This window comes from Panthera leo, chromosome D2, assembly GCF_018350215.1.
Source record: "Panthera leo isolate Ple1 chromosome D2, P.leo_Ple1_pat1.1, whole genome shotgun sequence".
Classification (NCBI taxonomy): Eukaryota; Metazoa; Chordata; class Mammalia; order Carnivora; family Felidae; genus Panthera; species Panthera leo.
Genome location: NC_056689.1, coordinates 45591134 through 45611464, shown reverse-complemented (window position 1 = coordinate 45611464; position 20331 = coordinate 45591134). Strand labels below are relative to the sequence as shown.

Here is a 20331-nt window from a genome sequence, read left to right as displayed (position 1 = left end):
GAAGAGGTTTGAGCAAAGGTAAGAAGTTGTGAAAATATCTTATTAATGGTGATAAATGTTATGTGTCAAGAGTTGTAGGGTACATGTGAATTGGAATGCCAGGAAGCTTGAGAAGGTAAGAGGTACAGCCAAACGTAAGGTGGGCCAGACAGAATGTGAAGGAAGTTGATACATGTGAGATCAAGGAGTACATATTTTAGTCCATTTGTTGGAATGCAAAGAAAGTACAGGGACTTTTTTTTTGCTGTATCCATGCATATGTCTGTCTGTCTGTTTATCTAGAAAAAGAGGATTGCTGGTCGCCAGGTGGATGATAGGTGGCAAGAAGTGGGGAGCAATTAGATATTTACAGTAATCTTAAAAAAGATGAGAAGGAGAAAGAGTAAGAAACTTTAAATATCTTCCAGAAGCAAAAGAAAAAGGCATTTTTTTTTGTTAAGATTAAAACATAAGATACATAAAGGAGATTAGTAGGGATGACGAACAGATTGGCTGGGGCCAGATTGCCAGTGTCTTAAACTTATGTAAGGAGCCTGGGTTTATCTTGAAGGTGATGGGCAGGCATAATTAAATTTGAATTTAGGAACAGTTGTCTTTAGACATCAGAGATTAGAACCAGAAGTCAAATTAGGAGGCTTTTGTTAAATGGGGCTATGAATGAAAGCACAACAAGTAAACGGAATAGTAAGAAGCTGGAAAGGAACAGAAAATGGGTATGGCTAGTATTTGAAAAGTCTGTTTGAGATAGGAGGTTGAAAAGTGTTTCTATTTTTTTCCAATTTATATTGGAATTCTAGTTAGTTAAAATATACTGTAATATTGTATATTTTATTATTACATATTATTACATTATTACATATAATATATTACATATATTATATGTAATATGTATATTTTTAGTGGTAGAATTTAGTGATTCATCACTTACATATAACACACAATGTTCAATATATGACATAAACATACGACATACATATAATGACAAGTGCCCTCCTTAATGCCCGTCATCCATTTAGCCCATCCCCCACCCACTTCCCTCCATCAACCCTCAGTTTATTTTCTTTTGTAATGAGAGCCTTATGATTTGTTTCCATCTTTTTTCCCCCATCCAATATGTTCATCTGTTTTGCTTCTTAAATTCCACAATATGAGTGGTATTCTATTGTATTTATCTTTCCCTGACTGATTTATTTTGCTTAGCATAACAAACATACTGCATCTCCATCCAGGTGGCAAGATTCATTACTTTTGATGGCTGAGTAATATTCCATTGTATGTATATATGTATACACAGCTTTTTTCTCTTTTTTAAAAAAAATTTTATGTAAATCAAAGTTAGTTAACATATAGTGTAATAATGGTTTCAGTAGTAGAATTTAGTGATTCGTCACTTACATATTATTTCACTTAGCATAATACATTCTAGTTCTATCCACATTGTGGCAAATGAGATTTCATTCTTTTTGATTGCTGAGTAATATTCCATTGTGTGTGTGTGTGTGTGTGTGTGTGTGTGTGTGTGTGTATGTGTGTGTGTGTGTGTATGTGTGTGTGTGTAATATTTTCTTTATCCATTTGTCAGTCAATGGACATTTGGGCTCTTTCCATAATTTGGCTGTTGTTGATAGGGTTGCTTTAAACATAGGGGTACAGGTGCACCTTTGAGTCAGCATTTTGGTATCCTATGGATAAATACCTAGTAGTGCAATTGCTGAGTCATAGGGTTGCTTTATTTTTAATTTTTTGAGGAGTATCTATATTGTTTTCCAGAGTGGCTGAACCAGTTTGCCTTCCCACCAGTAGTGCAAAAGTGTTCCCCTTTCTCCACATCCTCTCCAATATCTGTTATTTCCTGAGTTGTTAATTTTAGGAATTCTGACTGGTGTGAAGTGGTATCTCATCATTGTTTTGATTTGTGTTTCCCTGATGATGAATGGTGTTGAGCATCTTTTCATGTGTCTCTTAGCCATCTGGATGTCTTCTTTGGGAAAGTGTGTCTGTTCCTATCTTCTGCCCATTTCTTCACTGGATTATTTTTTGGGGGATGTTGAGTTTTTTTTAAATTTTTTAACATTTATTTATTTTTGAGAGACAGAGATAGAGCACGAGTGGGGAAGAGGAAGAGAGAGAAAGACACACAGAATCTGAAGTAGTCTCCAAGCTCTGAGTTGTCATCACAGAGCCCAACGCAGGGCTTGAACTCATGAACCGCGAGATCATGACCCGAGCTGAATTTGGATGTTTAACCGATTGAGCCACCCAGGTGCCCCTTGGGTGTTGAGCTTGATAAGTTCTTTATAGATTTTGGATACTAACCCTTTATCCGATATGTCATTTGCAAGTATCTTCTCCCATTCCATCAGTTGCCTTTTAGTTTTGTTGATTGTTTCCTTTCCTGTGCAGAAGCTTTTTCTCTTGATGAGGTCCTGATAGTTCATTTTTGCCTTTGTTTCCCTTGCTCCTGGAGATATGTCTAGTAGGAAGTTGCTGTGGCCAAGGTCAAAAGGGTTGTTGCCTGTTTTCTCTTCTAGGATTTTGATGGTTTCCTGTCTTACATTTAGGCCTTTCATCCATTTTGAGTTTATTGTTTGTATATGGTGTAAGAAAGTGGTCCAGGTTCATTCTTCTACAGGTCACTGTCCAGTTTTCCCAACACTATTTGCTGAAGAGACTCTTCTTTCCATTAGATATTCTTTCCTGCTTTGTCAAAGATTAGTTGGCCATATGTTTGTGGGCACATTTCTGGGTTTTCTATTCTGTTCCATTGATCTATGTGTCTGTTTCTGTGCCATTACCATACTATCTTGATGATTACAGCTTTGTAATACAGTATGAGGTCTGGAATTGTGATGCCTCCAGCTTTGGTTTTCTTTTTGCAACATTACTTTTGCTATTTGGGGTCTTTTCTGGTTCCATACAGATTTTAGAATTGTTGTAGCTCTGTGAAGAACGCTGGTGTAATTTTGATAGGGATTGCATTGAATGTGTAGATCATTTTGGGTAGTATCGACATTTTAACAATATTTGTTCTTCCTACCCAGGAGCATGGAATCTTTTCCCTTTTTTGTGTGTGTGTCTTCTTCAATTTCTTTCATAAGCTTTCTATAGTTTTCAGTGTATAGATTTTTCACCTCTTTGGTTAGGTTTATTCTTAGGTATTTAATGGTTTTTGGTGCAATTGTAAATAGGATCAATTCCTTGATTTCTCTTTCTGCTGCTCCATTATTGGTGTATAGAAATGCAGCCGATTTCTGAATGTTGATTTTATATCCTGTGACTTTGCTAAGTTCATGTATCAGCTCTAGCAGTTTTTTGGTGGAGTCTTTCGAGTTTTCCACATAGAGTATCATGTCATCTGTGAAGGATGAAAGTTTGACTTCTTCCTTGCTGATTTGGTTGCCTTTTATTTCTTTTTGTTATCTGATTGCTGAGGCTGAGACTTCCAACACTCTGTTGAACAACAGTGGTGAGAATGGACATCCCTGTCATGTTCCTGACCTTATGGGTAAAGCTGTCAGTTTTTCCCCATTGAGGATGATATTAGCTATGGGTGAAAAGAGTTTCTATTTTTAAGATTAGGGAGAATTGAGTATTCTTATGTTATGGCGGAATTTGTACATAGGGAGAGATTAATTATATATATATGAAAATGTCATTTCAAAGAAAAGACTTAGGAGATAGAAGGTGTGGAGTTGAATGTGGAAGGATTAATTTTGATCAGGGAGAAAGTAAAGAATAATGAAACATGTTGATGTATCTAAGTACCCATTTTATTTTTTAAAATGTTTATTTTTTGAGAGGGAGAGAGAGAGAGAGAGAGAGAGTTCAGGGCAGGGGCAGGGGAAAAGGAGAGAGAGGATCAGAAGCAGGCTCTGCGCTGGTAGTGCAGAGTCTGATGTGGGGCTCGAACTCACAAACCACAAGACCATGACCTGAGCTGAAGTCGGACACTTAACTGACTGAGCCACCCAGGTGCCCCATAAGTACACATTTTAAAAGAGAATTAGTTGAACGAATTCTTGCTTCCTGGCTTGCATTTTCCAGAAGGGGCTCTGTTTATACTAAGGCAGAGAATTAAGATAGGGTCTAAATGAGGGCGGTGGTTCAGAATTAGCTGTCGTGGAAGAAAAGTAGAGGAGACTCAACAGGGACATACATCACAGTGTTTTCCACATGGCTCTGTGCTGATACCAGAAATCCCAGTGACCTCAGTACTTTTCTCTCACAGCCTGGGTAAAGGAGGAAAGAAGGGGCGTAGGTAGATTGATCCAAGATGGCTAGTTTGCAAGCCAGATAAATGCGGGAAGAGATGGAGTTTGTGATCAGACATTGGGACTTCAGAGTGATCCCTTTTGAAGTGGGCCAATTCTGGGTGCTGACAACAGAAGTACATGGCTAAACTGAAATAAAGATGAATGTCAACCGAATAACTAATATAGATTATCAGAGATTCTTTAAAAAATGTATACATTGTTTGAAATCATGAACAGCGAAATATATTTCTTTTCTAGTGACAGTGACCCAGGCATATGGGCCACCAGTGGCTTCCTAAGAGACAAGTGGAGCAGTGAGGATGAAGAACTTGCAGGGCCATCCCAGACTGTCCCTCCTCAGCTCCACGGTATGACTTCATCCTCTTTTTATTATCACATTCTTGAAGAAGCTATATTTCAGAGGTATGAACCAAGAAATTTCTAATATAAATGTGGGAAAGAGCTAGGAAAAACTTTTTTAGATGGAGCAAACATGATTTCCTAGGATTTTTTTAAGAATGAAGAAAATGCTCCACACCTCACCTTCATAAGGGCAAATATCTCCCTTTCTTTAAATATTTTAATTTACAGTAAAACCTTGGATTGTGAGTAACTTGTTTTGAGAGTCCTCAGCAAGACAAGCAAACGTTTCTAATAAATTTTAACTTGAAAAATGAGCGATGTCTTACAATACAAGTAATATGTGATGCCGAATGTCACATGATCACAACTGAGCTAATGGTTCTTGAAATTTGCTTTGTTATACAAGTGCTTTGGATTACAAGCATGTTTCCATTCTAATCGACTTAGAATGAATTATGCTTGCAATCCAAACATGTCAATTTAATAAAATGAGCTATTTATATTTTCTTATACTAGGAATTATAGATTTGTGTAGACTTGCACATGACCTGCTTCCTCATTTTTTAAATTTTAATTTGTTGCACAGTATATATACTTTGTAAGTAAAATAATAACTGTTTTTTGGATTACACATAGGGTATGAGGAAAAAATAAAATACAAATTGTATAAAAAATAAATCATAATACTGAAGATAGTCAAAATTTTTGTGTATATGTATTTACATTTGTATATAATGTAAACATAAATATAACCATGAACATACATAGATTTACATATAAAGTTATAAAAATTATAAAAACATATAAATTTATATATATGTAAAATTTTTGTGTGAGATTGGGGAATCCCATACCTCAAAAACCTTGGAGCTAGAGAGGACTATAGAGATCACCCATTTCAACCTTAGATCAAGTGCCAGAATCATCTTGTCTAATGACTTTTTTAAAGTTGGAAAATGTCAAATCTACTGATTTTGACAATCTCACACTTATGTAATTATTAAAATACAGATCTGACACAAAAATAGTTAATGAGAAAATTAGCATACAGTTCTGTAAGGTTAGACAAAAGGTCTACCACCACCGTCAGCATACAGTGCATTTCCTTCAGCCTTTAAATTTCTCTTGTACTGTTTTGAGTCTTCCCCTAACCCAACACAAGCACCTGACAACCAGTAATCTCTTTTCATTCTTGTTAGTTTTCTTTTCCAAAGTGTTGTATAAACAGAATCATAAATATGTTGCCTTTTGAGTACAGTTTTTTTTTGTAATGCTATTGATATTCATGTACACCATTGCTTTTATTGGTATTTAATTTTTTTTTTCTGACTAGTATTCCATTGTATGGCTACACCAGTTTGTTTATCCACTCACCAGCTGAGGCACAGTTGGGTGTTTCCACATTTTAACAATTATGGATAGGGGCACCTGGGTGGCTCAGTCGGTTAAGCGTCCGACTTCAGCTCAGGTCACGATCTCGCGGTCCGTGAGTTCGAGCCCCGCGTCGGGCTCTGGGCTGATGGCTCAGAGCCTGGAGCCTGCTTCCGGTTCTGTGTCTCCCCCTCTCTCTGCCCCTCCCCCATTCATGCTCTGTCTCTCTCTGTCTCAAAAATAAATAAACGTTAAAAAAACAAACAAACAAACAAACAAAAAACAATTATGGATAAAAAACACTACAAACTTTCACATACTGGTCTTGGGTAAAGCTACATTTTCATTTCTTTAAGGTAAATGTATCTATGATTGGGATTTTGAAATTGTAAGTGTATATAATTGACAAATTGTTTTCCAAAGGGGCTGTACAAATATGCTTTTTACCTTTTTTCCTCCTATTTTTTCTCTTAGAGTTTCAGTTAAGGTAATTTTTATCAATTCATCTTCAAGTTTATTGCCTCTTTCCTCAGCTGTGTTAGTCTACTACTGATGAACCCATTTGAAAGCATTCTTCAGCTCTCACAAAGGTTTTGACTTTATCTTATGGTTTCCTTCTCTGTTCAAATTCCCTATCTGCTCATGTACTTTGTTCACCTTTTCCATACAGCTTTCACATATTAATTATGGTTATTTAGAATTCCCTCTCTTATGATTCTAACACATGGGTCATTTCTAAGTTTTTTTTTTTTTTTCTGTAGATTGCCTTGTTCTTTTGACACTGATTTTGTCATTGTTGCTGCTTCTTGTATATCTTGTAAATTTTGATAGAGTGTTGATGTTGGGTGTAGAAGAGTAGAGATTGAGATAAATGGAATTTATGCCTATTCCCCGTTAGGCCATTAGTATAGGTACTTGAGTTAGTGTGTTTAGGACATGAGCTGGGCTTTCCTTTTGTGTTGCTGTCATGACCTACGGTGAACTATTAACTTAAAATTTAAATCTTTCTCAAGATTTGAATTGTACTTAGGGTGGCAACTGCACTGCTGGAGTTTCCCTTCTCATTCCTGTTCCATCCTTAGCTTCAGGCCTTCCCCATGTACCTGTGCTTCAGAAGTGCTCTTCTCTACACTCATGGCCCTGCTCTAGTGGTAGGTAGCCTGGTGCTGGCTGGCCTGGAGAGGAGGGCAGGTAGTGTTTTGTGGTCGTAGTCCAGTCTCGGCCTTAGGCAAGTTCTCTGTTCCTGGTTGTCAGTGGAGGGGCTTTGTCAGTGATGCTGCCTCTCCTCATTATGGCATTCAAACTCTGCTTTATATTTTTGGCAGGTTTACTGTGGGAGGAGGTTTCCTGTCGGAGGAGGTTTCCTTAGTGGTGAGAGACTTACTATAGTATTGGTTTAGGATCCTGAGCTTAAGACTGTTTCCTGCCCTTCCTCCAGGAGTGGAGTGTTTTTCTTTTGCCTGTCTCAGAGGCGGTGATTCTTCACCTGTGCACAGTGGGGTTTGCTGCTGTTCCGCCTGCAAATGAAGACTTTTCTTCAATGCGGAGGTGTAAGTCCAAGTAACGGCTTTATACATTTTCTGCGGTGGTAGTAACTCTTCTCCTCCAAGCCTGTACCACTGAGGGAAAGATTCCTTCCATTTCCTACTCTGTTTCCTTTATTTTCTGCTTTTTAATGAGCACCTATTGGAGGCCTGTTGAGTCTGCAAGAGTGTTGCAAAACTCTTTTATCTGTGGCTTCCCGGAATTTTAAATTGTCACATTAGGCCACATTCAGCCTTCAGGAATACATCAAGTTTTTTTTTTTTTTTTTTTATCTGAATACTTCTTTTACACTTGTATGGTGTCTGGCATCTCTTTCTCCCATTAGCTGCTACAAGTGAACTCGTGTTGGTGACCTGTCTCTCCTTGGAGGCGTCTGTCTTTCCTTAGACTTCAGACTACTTGGTTGTCCTGCAGCCACAGCTCTCCAGTGGATTTTTTTTTATTGGTTTTTATTTTGCAGTTTTCAACTTTTACATGTTGTTAGTGTATGGGTGATGGGTGATACCAGCTTTCTACGTTTTAGGCAGAAGCGGAAGTTTTAATACAAATTTATTTTTAAAATAAAAATGAACACATTCCTTTGTAAACATGGCTTTTTAATAAACACATATTTACCCAACAGTTTTTAAAACCTAAATGATACTTCATTGTGTGAGTGCACAATTATCTGCATAGTCAATCTCTTCTTGTTGGTCAGTTAGGGTAGTTCTTTTAAAAATATTATTATAATATAAAGTAATATGATAAACATCCATGGAACTGAACCTTTGGGGAAATTCTTGGATTGGGTTGGGAAAAAGAAGGAAAGCTTTATTCGTGGTACTGCTGCTGCAGCAATAGCAGGAAGCTTATGATCTAAGATCAGTGTCTAACCAAGCAGGTGGTTTTGAGAGCTGAGATTCGGAACGATGAGGAACAAGAAACTTGCAGTTGGTATATTACAGGTTATTCTTTTGAGTTCTGTCTGTGTTCAGATATGATGATTAGATGGTTTTGTTTTGCTTTATTACAGTCTTGCAATGACAACTAATATCAGTGCTATGTGACATTGGTTTCTGTATGATAGGAGAGTGGCCCGGCCCGGCCCTCAGAAGCAAGGCCAGCTCCCCAGGGAGAGCAGCCAGGAGCTGCTTTTTCTTTCCCAGTCCCCTTCTTTTCCCCTCTTTTTCATTTTCACTTTAGGGTTAGGTCTGTCCTGGGGTCTGTTACCGAGACTGAGATCTGTACTAATAAAGGATTAATGCCTGAAAACATAAAGAACTACAAATTAATAGGGAAAAGACAATAGGAAAAATGGGCAGAAGACATTGCTATGGACTACTTTTTTGCCCTCCCCCCAGCTCCCCGAATTCATGTTGGATCTCCAATGTGATGACAGATGGAGATGGGGCCTTGGGGAGGTAATTGAGTTCAAATGAGGTTATGAAGGTGGAGCCCCATGATGGCATTGGTACCTTTATAAAGGGATGAAGGAACTAGAGGCTCTCTTTCTATAACATGGGGATGCAGGAAGAAAGCAGCCATCTCTAAACCGGAAAGAGGGCATTCACAGTGAATTCAACCATGCTGGCACCCTGAGCTCAGACTTCTAGCTTCCAGAACTGTGAGAAAGAAATATTTGTTGTTTAAGCCCCCGAGTCTATTACTTGTTGACCAGACAGATGTCAGTAGGCACTTCACAGAAGAGGAAATCTGAAAAAGGTACTCAACCTAATTTTTAGTCAGGGAAATGAGAATCGAACCACAGTGAAGCAACAATTTACAATGACTAAATTGTTAAAAATTTTAAAATGCGACAGTAGTTCTAAGTGCTACCTAGGAAGGCAAATCCTTCCCTTCATTTTTAAAAAAATAAATGTAATGGAGATTAAGAGGTACAAACTTCCAGTAATAAAATAAACAAGTCATGGGGATGTAACGTAAAGCATAGGGTGTATAGTCAATAATAGTGTAATAACTTTGGTGACAGGTGGTAACTAGACTTATTGTGGGCATTATCTTATAATGTACAAAGATAAAAAATGACTGTACAGCTTAAGCTAATAGATATTGTATGCCAATAGTGCTTTAATAAAAAATTTTGTAGGCTAGTTGGGCTCTTGCTACATGTGGTATTTTAAATTATTTTGTTCATTCCCACAACCCCCCTTTTTTTCTTTCTACAAATTTTTATTTAAATTCCAGTTAGTAAACATACAGTGTAATATTAGTTTCAGTTGTAGAAGTTAATGATTCATCACTTACAGTGCTTATCACAAGTGCCCTGTTTAATGCCCACCACCTATTTAACCCATCCCCCGCCCACCTCCCTCCATCAATTCTCAGTTTGTTCTCCATAGTTGGGTCTGTTTCTTCATTTGCGTCTCTTCCCACTCCATGTTCATCTGCTTTATGTTTTAAATTCCACATATGGGTGAAGCCATAAGGTATTTGTCTTTCTCTGACTGACTTACTTTGCTTACTTACTTACTCGTAGTCTGTAGCTCCATCCACATTATTGCAAATGGTGAGATTTCATTCTTTTCCATGGCTGAATAATATTCCATTGTGTATATATATATATATATATATATATATCACATCTTCTTTATCCATCATCAGTTGATGAACATTTGGGTGCTTTCCATAGTTTGGCTGTTGTTGATAACGCTACTGTAAATATCGGGATGCATATACCCCCATGTAAATTTTGAAATTCAGATTGGAGTGGCAACATATTCATTTGGGAAGTATTGCCATTTTTATGATACCAAGTTTTTCCCTCTGTGTAAAAAATGAGGTGTGTCAGGAGATAAGCTATAGTGTGTGTGAACTACAAAATGGCTATTGTTTCAGGTTTCCAAAGTCTCACATAAGAACCTCTCTCGTCAATCATCTTAACTGGAAACATTTAGGAAATGGAATTCTGGGAGAAGAAGTTCAGCCTAGCCATATTGACATATTGCAAAATAACCACAGTCCATCTTTTGTCAACTTGGCACCCACATATATCTCTTTAAACCATACCTAATCTCCAAATAAAAACATATGTTTCCATCTACAATGATACAGTTATCCTGTGTGCAACTGAAAACACCTTCTCACCCCATCCTCAAAAGAGAATATAAAAATCTCCCTTTTGTCTTTTTTTCTCTTTTTAATGTTTGTTTATATTTGAGAGGAGGAGGGAGGGAGAGAGAGAGAGAGAGAGAGAGTGAGAGAGAGACTGAGTGTGAGTGGGAAGGGGCAGAGAGAGAGGGAGACACAGAATCCAAAGCAGGCTTCAGGCTCTGAGCTGTCAGCACAGAGCCTGGTGCAGGGCTCAAACTCACAGACCTCGAGATCATGATCTGAGCTGAAGTTGGACCCTTAACTGACTGAGCCACCTAGGCTCCCCTCCCCTTTTGTCTTTGAGTGATGTCTTCCTTGTTCAGCTGATTAACACTTTGCCTTTACTATCCTATAAAAGAAAACAAAAATATGTGGTTAATTTACATATTTGAATGTATGTGAATACTTGATATATTGTGTCAGACATTTATATTGAAAAAGGAAGACTTACTTGTAACTATTATGTCCTCATTTGTGCAGCTGGTCACAAGGTTGTATCTGGTAGAACTGCCTTCTTCTACTACTTTGGTATTCTCTTTGACTCCAGCAAGCACCTCAGTTGGTTGTGGTTCCTTGTCTGGTAGGGTGATGCAAACCTTCATCCCTTCATCCCTTCATCCCTTCATCACTAAGCTAGTAGCAGTCATGTCTAAATTTAACTGTTATCATTTTCCACTGACTTTAATCACTGTAAAGGCACTCTAGAAGATCACCTGCATTCTCAACATACTCCTTCTTACCCCTGCTGTTTAGTAGGAACCCAATTTCCCCTTGATAATTAGAATTAGTCATATCAAGCATTATAGTAGCCCCTCTTTTTCTGTCAGTTTGGTAGCATGAGGAGCCCAAAATGGGCTGGTGGCATTCTCAACTTCTAACGTTATCAGTGGGATCATTGTTGTGTTCTCCGATGGAAGCATTTCTCTTTATAGGTCGGCTTTGATTTCTTTTATCAGTAGTTAGTGTGTTATAGTTTTAAACATACAGATCTTGTACATATTTTGTTAGACTTTTATCTAAGTATCTTCTGCATTTTGGTGCTATTATAAAATACTTTAACTTCCATAGTTCACTGCTGGTATATAGAAATATGATTGATATTTTTGATATTGCCTTTGTATCCCTTTACCTTATTAAATTCACTCTTAATTCTAGGAGTGTTTTTGTATATTCTTTTTGGAATTTGCCTATGTAGACACTCATGTTATCAATGAATGGACACGGTTTTATTTTTCAACCTTTCTAATGTATATGCTTTTCATTTCTTTTTCTTAACTTGTTGAACTAGCTGGGACCTTTGGTGCAACATTGAAAAGAGTACAGAGAGTGGGCTCCGTTTTAGGGGGAAAACATTCTGTTTTTCATCATTAAGGATAATGTTAGTTGGAGGATTTTTGTGGATGTCTTTTATCATATTAAGGAAGTTCTTTCTAGTTTTAGTTTCCTAGAGTTTTCATCATGAGTGCATGTTGAATTTTTTCCCAGTGTTTTTTCTGTATCTGCTGAGATGATCTTATAGGTTTTATTCTTTGGTCTGTTGATATGGTGACTTATGGACTGTTGGTATTTGATTTTCAAATGTTGAATTTGCTTTGTATTCCTGGGATAAACCCAGCTTTGTGGTTTTTCCTTTTTATATGTTGCTTGATTTGATTTGCTGGTATTTTGTTGAGGTTTTTGCATTTACATTCGTGATAGATATTGATTTGTGGTTTTCTTTTTTGGAGTGCCTTTTTCTGGTTTGAGTATCAGGGCAAAGCTGCCCTCATAAAGTTGGTTTGGAAGTACCCCTCCTATTTTATATTCTGGAAGAGTTTGTACAAAATTATTATTATTGCTCTCTTAAATGTTTGCTAGAATTCAGTGAAACCATCTGGTCTTGGAATGTGTTTGTAAGGTTTTAAAATACATATTTGTGTTCATTTTCTAGGGTTTTCATAACAAAGTACTAGTGGCTGAGTGGCTTACGTAACAGACATGTATTTTCTCACAATTCTGGAGGCTAGATGTTTAAGATCAAGGTGTTGGCAGTTTTGATTTTTTCTGAGGCCTCTTCTTGACTTGCAGATGGCTGTCTTCTCCCTGTGTAGCATCTGGGAGCTGTGTTTTTTGTTTTTGTTTGTTTGGTTTTTTTTGTAAGGATACTAGTCATATTTGATGAGGGTGCACCCTAAAAATCTTACTAGCTTAATTACCTCTTTAAAGATCCTATCACCAAATACAATCATATTCTGAATTATTAGAGGTTAGGACTTCAACATATAAAATTCTGGGGGGGGGGTGGTGGGACACAATTCAGCCCATAACAATATTCAATGTTTTTAATTGATAAAGGACTATTGAATCATCTTTCTCTTCTTTAATGAGCTTTGGCAGTTTGTCTCATCAATATAAGTTGTCTAATTTATGGAATTAGAACTGTTTATAATATTCCCTTATTAACTTTGTAATGTCTGTAATATCTGACTTGATACCCTCTGTTTTATTCTTGATGTGGTAGAGTGTGTTTTTTCTCTTTGTTTTGTGATCAGTTTAGAGATTTTCATTTTTTTTAATTCAGTGTAATTTTATTTATTTTGATAATTTTTAATTGAAGGATAATTAGCAGTGTTATATTAGTGTCGGGCATACAATAAATATAGTGATTCAGTACTTCTGTACATTACTCAGTGCTCATCACAATAAGTATAATCATTATCTGTCACCAAACAATGTTTGGGCTATATTCCTCATGCTGTACTTTTCATCTTCATAATTTATTTATTTTGTAACTGGAAGTTTGTACCCTTTAAGCCCCTTTACCTATTTCACCATCCTTCCACCCACCTCCACTCTGGCAACCACCAATTTATGCTTTCTATTTAAGAGTGTGTTATTTTGTCTCTTTTTTTCCTTTGTTTTGTTTCTTAAATTCCACATAAAAGGGAAACCATATTGTATTTGTCTTTTTATTGATCTTTTCCATGAACTAGTTTTTTTAGTTTTAATTATTTTTCCTATTGTTTTCAATTTTATTGATTTCTGTTAAGAGTTATTTCTTCTGATCTAAGTACTTAATACAACAGATCTTCCTGTGAATACTGCTTTAGCAATATCCCCAAATTCTTGATGTGTTTTTATTTACATTCCATTCAGAATGCTTTTTCATTCCCATTGGCTACAGCTGGAACAGTTTGAGCACCAACACAAGGTAGCATTGGATTATAACTCAAAGGATGAAATGAATGTCTGAGTCCATACTAATATAAACAAATAATTGAATATATAAATAAATGGGGAGAAGAAAGAGATGCAGAAGAATTCCAAATAAATTATTTTATATTCCACTCTAAAATAGATGTATTCCACTCTAATGTAGATGGAGCATAACATCCCATCCCTTAAGTGTGTGTTGTATATAGTGATTTTCTTCTAAAGAGTACAGTATGGAAAGAGGGATAAAAAGAGGAAGTTTGGGGGCGCCTGGGTGGCGCAGTCGGTTAAGCGTCCGACTTCAGCCAGGTCACGATCTCGCGGTCTGTGAGTTCGAGCCCCGCGTCAGGCTCTGGGCTGATGGCTCGGAGCCTGGAGCCTGTTTCCGATTCTGTGTCTCCCTCTCTCTCTGCCCCTCCCCCGTTCATGCTCTGTCTCTCTCTGTCCCAAAAATAAAATTAAAAAAAAACAAAACGTTGAAAAAAAAATTAAAAAAAAAAAAGAGGAGGTTTGTAGTAAAGAAACATGATACACAGCTGCAACAGGTGAACAAGGTCAACATCAGTCATGTTGATAGTAGGTCCCCTTGATATGTTGTGATGAATATGGCACTTTACCTCTGTGATCTTCCCCAAAACTGATAACCCTAAGCTAATTATGAGAAAAACATCAGACAAATTCCAATAGAGGGGCATCCTAGAATATATCTGATCATTACTCCTCAAACTGCCAAAATCATCAAACACATGGAAAGTCTGAGAAAGCATCCCAGCCAAGAGGAGCCTAAGGAGACATGAGAACTAAAGATCATATGGATTCCTAGATGGGATCCTGGAACAGTGAAAGGATATGAAGGAAAACTAAGGAACTCTGAATGAACTATGGACTTCAGTTAACATATTAATAATAATGTATTAATATTGGTTAATTAAATTCTTTTTTTAATGTTTATATATTTTGAGAGAGAGAGAGAGACAGAATGTGCATGCACACAGAGTGGGGAGGGACAGAGAAAGAAGGAGAGACACAATTCGAAGCAGATTCTGGGCTTTCAGCACAGAGCTTGATGTGGGACTCAAACTTGTGAAGCATGAGATCAGGACCTGAGATGAAATCAAGAGTCAGACACTTAACTGACTGAGCCACCCAGGAACCCCCAAATCTAACAAATGTACTAACCTAGTTTAATTGTTAATAATAGGGGAAACTATAGCAGAGGATATATGGGAACTCTCGGTACTACCTACTAATTTTTTTGGTAAACATAGATCTATTCTAAAGTCTGCTTTTTTTTTTAAATTGTTCTCTAATTTCTCTTGTGACTTCTTTGATCCATGGGTTATTTAGAAGTATGCTTTTAACTTTCTTAATATTTGAAGATTTTCCAGGTATGTTATTGATTTTTATTTAATCTCATTATGGTCCAAGGGCATAATTTATATTCATTCTTTTTAATTTGTTAAGGTTTGATTTTTGACCTAGAATATGGTCTATCTGGTGAAGGTACCATGTGCACTTGAGAAGAATTTTTACAATGTTGTTGGACAGAGTGTTTTATAAAGGCCAGTTAGATGACGTTGTTGTTTAGTTCTTTTCTGTCCTTGCTGAATTTCTGTGTACATGTTCCATTGATTCCTGAGTGAAGAGTTTTTAAGTCTTCAGTGATAATTGTAAATTTTCTTTCTTTTTTTTTTTTAACACTATCAGTTTTTCATGTATTTTGAAGTTCTGTTAGGTGCATACTCATTTAGCATTGTTACATCTTCTCTGTGATTTGACCTCTTTATCATTAGTAATTATCTCTTTAATTTTTAGAGCAGTTTTAAGTTCACAGCAAATTTGAACAGAAGGTACAGAGATTTCCCGTATTCTCACTGCCTTCACATATGCATAAGCTCCTCCACCATCAGTGTTCCTCACCAGAGTGGTGTATTTGTGACGGATGAATCTGCACTGACGTAGCAATGCCACTCTGAGTCCATAATTTACATTAGAGTTCACTGGTGGTGGTGTATATTCTATGAGTTAGGACAAATGTGTAAAGACATGTTTTCACCATTTTAGTGTCAAACAGAATAGTTACACTGCTCTAAAATTCGCTTTGTTCCCCTTATTCATCCTTCTTCCCCCAAGTAACGACTTTTTTAACCCTGGTAATGTTCTTGGTCTGAAGTCTACTTTGTTTTTGATATTCTCTGATGTTAATAGAGCCACTCCACCTTCCTTTGATTAGTGTTCCCATGGTACATATTTTTCTATCCTTTTACTTTTAACTTGCCTACATTTTTATATATAAAGTGGTTTCTTATGGGCATTGTATGATTGGGTCTTGCTTTTTCACCCAGTTTCCTGATTTCTGTCTTTTTAATTGGTGTATTTAGACTGTTTGCATTTATATTACCATCTTTTAACTCTACCGTCTTGCTAATTGCTTTCTATTTATTCTTTCTATTCTTTATCTTTTTTCCTTTTTTTTTTTTTTTTTGGCAGATTTCTCTAGGATTATTTTGTAATAACATTTTATTTTCCCAATGGCTTTTTAGTTATACCTCTTTAAAAGTGTTCTCTTGGTTGCCCTAGGATTTATAATATATATATACATCTTTAATTTTTCACAGTCTGTTTTTTCTATCTTCAAATAACATTATAACACTTGGCAAAAGGACCTTCCAATAGTGTCTTCCTAATTATTCCCGTGAATCTTTTGTACAATTGTTGTCAAATGTTTCTTTTACATAACAATAATTATGAAAAATAGGTATTCAGTGCTTTTGTTTTAGATAGCCAGTTACCCTCCAGGAAAGTGAAAATTAAGGAAAAAAAGAATTTTATATTTATCTACTTTCATGGAATTTTTACAACTTTTCATTTGTGTAGAGTCAGTTTCCTGTTCTGTAGTATATTCCTTCTGCCTGAAGATCTTCCTTGAGCATTTCTTACAGTGCAAGTGTGCTGCTAATGAACTCTCAGTATTTGTCTGTAAAAGTGTTTATTTCTCCTTCATTTGTTCTGAAAGACATTTTTGTTGGTTGTAGGATTCTGGGTTGTCTTATAACTTGTATTGTTGATGATGAGCTTTTGTATCTGAGGCTTGGTGTCTTTCATTCATTTTGGAGGATCCCCAACCATTGTCACTGCAAATATTTCTCCTGCCCAATTCCACTCCCACTCTCTGTTCTATTTTGGGTTTCTAATTATAGGAATATTAATCTGTGTGATATTGGGCTGTAGTTCTTGGATGCTGTCTACTGTGGTTTCCCTGACTCTTTTTTCTCTTTCAGTTTGAGTAATGCCTATTGACCTATTTTCAAGTTTGCAGATTCTTTTCTAGTCTGTATCAAGCCCATAGATAAGCCCACTGATAGCATTCTTTATTTCTATTATAGAAATTTTCATTTTTAGGATTTCTGCTTGATTTTTTATGGTTTCCCTAGCTCTGATGAAATTCTGCATTTGTTTATGCATGTTGTCCACTTTTCCACTGAAGCCTTTAACTTCAATCTTACTTATTTAAAATTCATTGTCTGATAGTTTTAACATTTATGTTGTATCTCTGTCTGGTCCCTTTGATTGCTTTATCTCTTGACAGTTTTATTTTTTTACTTTACTTGCTTCTTTGTGTACATGTAATTTCTTTGTTGAAATCTGGATATCTTGTGTTCTAGAGACTGGGGTAAATAGGAATAGGCGTACCTCTTCCTTTTGTAGGCCTTCAGTCTGGTGAGTTAAGTCAGTTTAGTCAGGAATTGAGCAGGGTTTGAGTTTTTATGTTGCTACGGTTACTCCTATTGCATCACCAGCTTCAAATCCTGTATTGCTACTTTGTGCTTAGAATGGAAAATGCCAGAGGGTTTATTTCAATGTCTACCCTCTGCTTTAGGTCTCCGCATTGCACTTGAACCTCAGAGAAGGTTTCTGTCAATGACCTTGTTCATTTCCCAGCAACAGAATGCTCTTGTTTGTAATTATGTTACTTGCTAACCTAATTGGGGGTGGGAGTGCATTCTCTGTTGTCTTTATTCAGCATTAGTTGTAGACAGGTGCAGTGTCCCTGGTTCTTAGGGATGGTGCCTTCTCAGTTACCTGTCTTTTCTTTAGGGGTAGAGGATATGTTATGGTCTGAGCCTAGGATGCTTTCCTCCCCTCCCAATTCCCAAAGTTATTGTGCCTTAACTTGTGTTTTGTGGACAATAGAGTTTGCTGCCCTTTTCCCAACTTCTGCTTCTGATCCTTAGGGAAGATAGGGGAAAGAAACTGGATGGGACATCATACCTTGCCTGTAGAAGCTGCTGCTTCCCTCTCTGCGCTTGTACCAGGAAGGATGATTTCTGGAGTTCCTCACTGTATCTTAAGTTTTTATTCTGAACTTCTGATGATGTCCATACATGCACTATCTTTTATTTTTTGTCTCTTCTTCCACAAACCATGAGATCATGACCTGAGCTGAGATCAAGAGTGGAACGCTCAAGTGACTGAGCCACTTGGGTGCCCCTGTAATCATGTAGTTTTGATCTTTATTTTCTTAGGTCTGTAAACTTATTTTTTACCTCATTCTTTTTTTTTTAATTTAATTTTTATTTAAGGTTATGATTCAGCATTTGTTGGGTTGAATCCAGAAATCCCTATTTTCTTTCTTTCTTTCTTTCTTTCTTTCTTTCTTTCTTTCTTTCATATGAAATTTATTGTCAAATTGGTTTCCATACAACACCCAGTGCTCATCCCAACAGGTGCCCTCCTCAATGCCTGTCACCCACTTTCCCCTCCCTCCCAACCCCATAAACCCTCAGTTTATTCTCAGTTTTTAAGAGTCTCTTATGGTTTGGTTCCCTCCCTCTCTAACTTTTTTTTTTTTCCTTCCCCTCCTCCATGGTCTTCTGTTAAGTTTCTCAAGATCCACATAAGAGTGAAAACATATGGTATTTGTCTTTCTCTGTAGGACTTATTGCACTTAGCATAACACTCTCCAGTTCCATCCATGTTGCTACAAAAGGCTATATTTCATTCTTTCTCATTGCCACGTAGTATTCCATTATGTGTATAAACCACAATTTCTTTATCCATTCATCAGTTGATGGACATTTAGGCTCTTTTCATAGTTTGGCTATTGTTGTAAGTGCTGCTATAAACATTGGGGTACAAGTGCCCTATGCATCAGCACTCCTGTATCCCTTGGGTAAATTCCTGGCAGTGCTGGGTCATAGGGTAGATCTATTTTTAATTTTTTGAGGAACCTCCACACTGTTTTCCATTATTTTCAAGGCACTTCCCAGGTGATATTGATACAAATGTAGATGTGGCAGGGCACCTGGCTGTCTCCACTGGTTAAGTGTCTGACTTGGGCTCAGGTCATGATCTCAGTTTGCGAGTTTGAGTGCCGCATTGGACCTGTGTTGACAGCTCAGAGCCTGGAGCCTACTTCGGATTCTGTGTCTCCCTCACTCTCTGCCCTTCTCCCAGTTGTGCTGTCTCTCTCTCTCTCAAAAATAGACATTAAAAATTTTTTTAAAAAAGTAAATCTGGCCTCTTTTCTGATGCTTTCTCCATCTAAACCTCTGTCCCCCATAAGTGTGACCTCCCCTCTGGCTCTAGGGTAAGACCTGGGGAGGCATCAGAACTGAGATGTAGGGGAGTTTTGCTGGCACCGGTAGGGAACAGCTAGGGAGGAGCTGGAAGGATGGCTTGAATTTTGCACAAAGGTTTTTTTGCACCCTAGTCTGTGCACTTGGGTTGAGGTTGCTGCAAACGTTGTATAGTGGCACCAGTGATCACTCTAGCTGATTCTTCAGCACTCATTTCATCTCTTTTCCATCAAGCTGCAGCAAGGCAGGTTGAGAAATTGCTTTTAACTCAGGGTGTGAACCTGAATGATCTGAGGATATGCCAGTTAGGTTTTGCCAGTTTTGTTTTGCCGGCTATGTTTCAGACACTTGGCCTGCCTGAAATTCAGGTAAAGGTTTGTTGGATGCTTTGGGGAAACTTTGTCCTTGCATTTAAGAAATAGTTTGTATGTGGGGCGCCTGGGTAGCTCAGTCAGTTAAGTGTCCAACTTCTGCTCAGGTCACAATCTGGCAGTTCATGAGTTCGAACCTCACATCGGGTTCTGGGCTGACAGCTCGCAGCCTGAAGCCTGCTTTGGATTATGTGTCTCCCTCTCTCTCTGCCCCTCCCCTACTTGTGCTCTGTCTCTCTCTCAAAAATAAACATTAAAATTTTTTTTTAAAAAGAAAATAAATAGGCTGTAAGCAAGAAAATACATGGCTCTGATTGCTGTTGACCATCTTTTTGTGACCGTGAGGAGAATTTAGCTTTATAATAGCAGCTGATCTCTGGATAACAGACTATAAGTGATGCAAAGAATCTGGGTTGTTAGTAGTATTTTAAAAATTGTGGTAAAATACACAGAACATAAAATTTATCATCTTCACCATTTTTCTGTGTACTGTTCAGTGGTATTAAGTACATTCTTACTGTTGTGCAAGCAATACCACCATCCATCTCTAGAACTTTTTCCTCTTCC

The 20331-nt window shown here is 37.2% G+C and overlaps 1 protein-coding gene across 8 annotated transcripts in view; it reads left to right on the top strand.

Annotated features, from left to right (window-relative positions):
• The window catches only part of PTPN20 (protein tyrosine phosphatase non-receptor type 20), a 109859-nt gene that overhangs the window by 64272 nt on the left and 25256 nt on the right, over window positions 1-20331 (top strand). For all 8 annotated transcript variants that reach the window (XR_006194419.1, XR_006194418.1, XM_042908084.1 and 5 more), the window contains one exon: window positions 4512-4621. Coding sequence is in view for 6 of the 8 variants with exons in the window: in XM_042908084.1 (XP_042764018.1) it covers window positions 4512-4621 (110 nt within the window). In the remaining 2 variants the exon portion in view is untranslated. The remainder of the gene's footprint in view (window positions 1-4511; window positions 4622-20331) is intronic.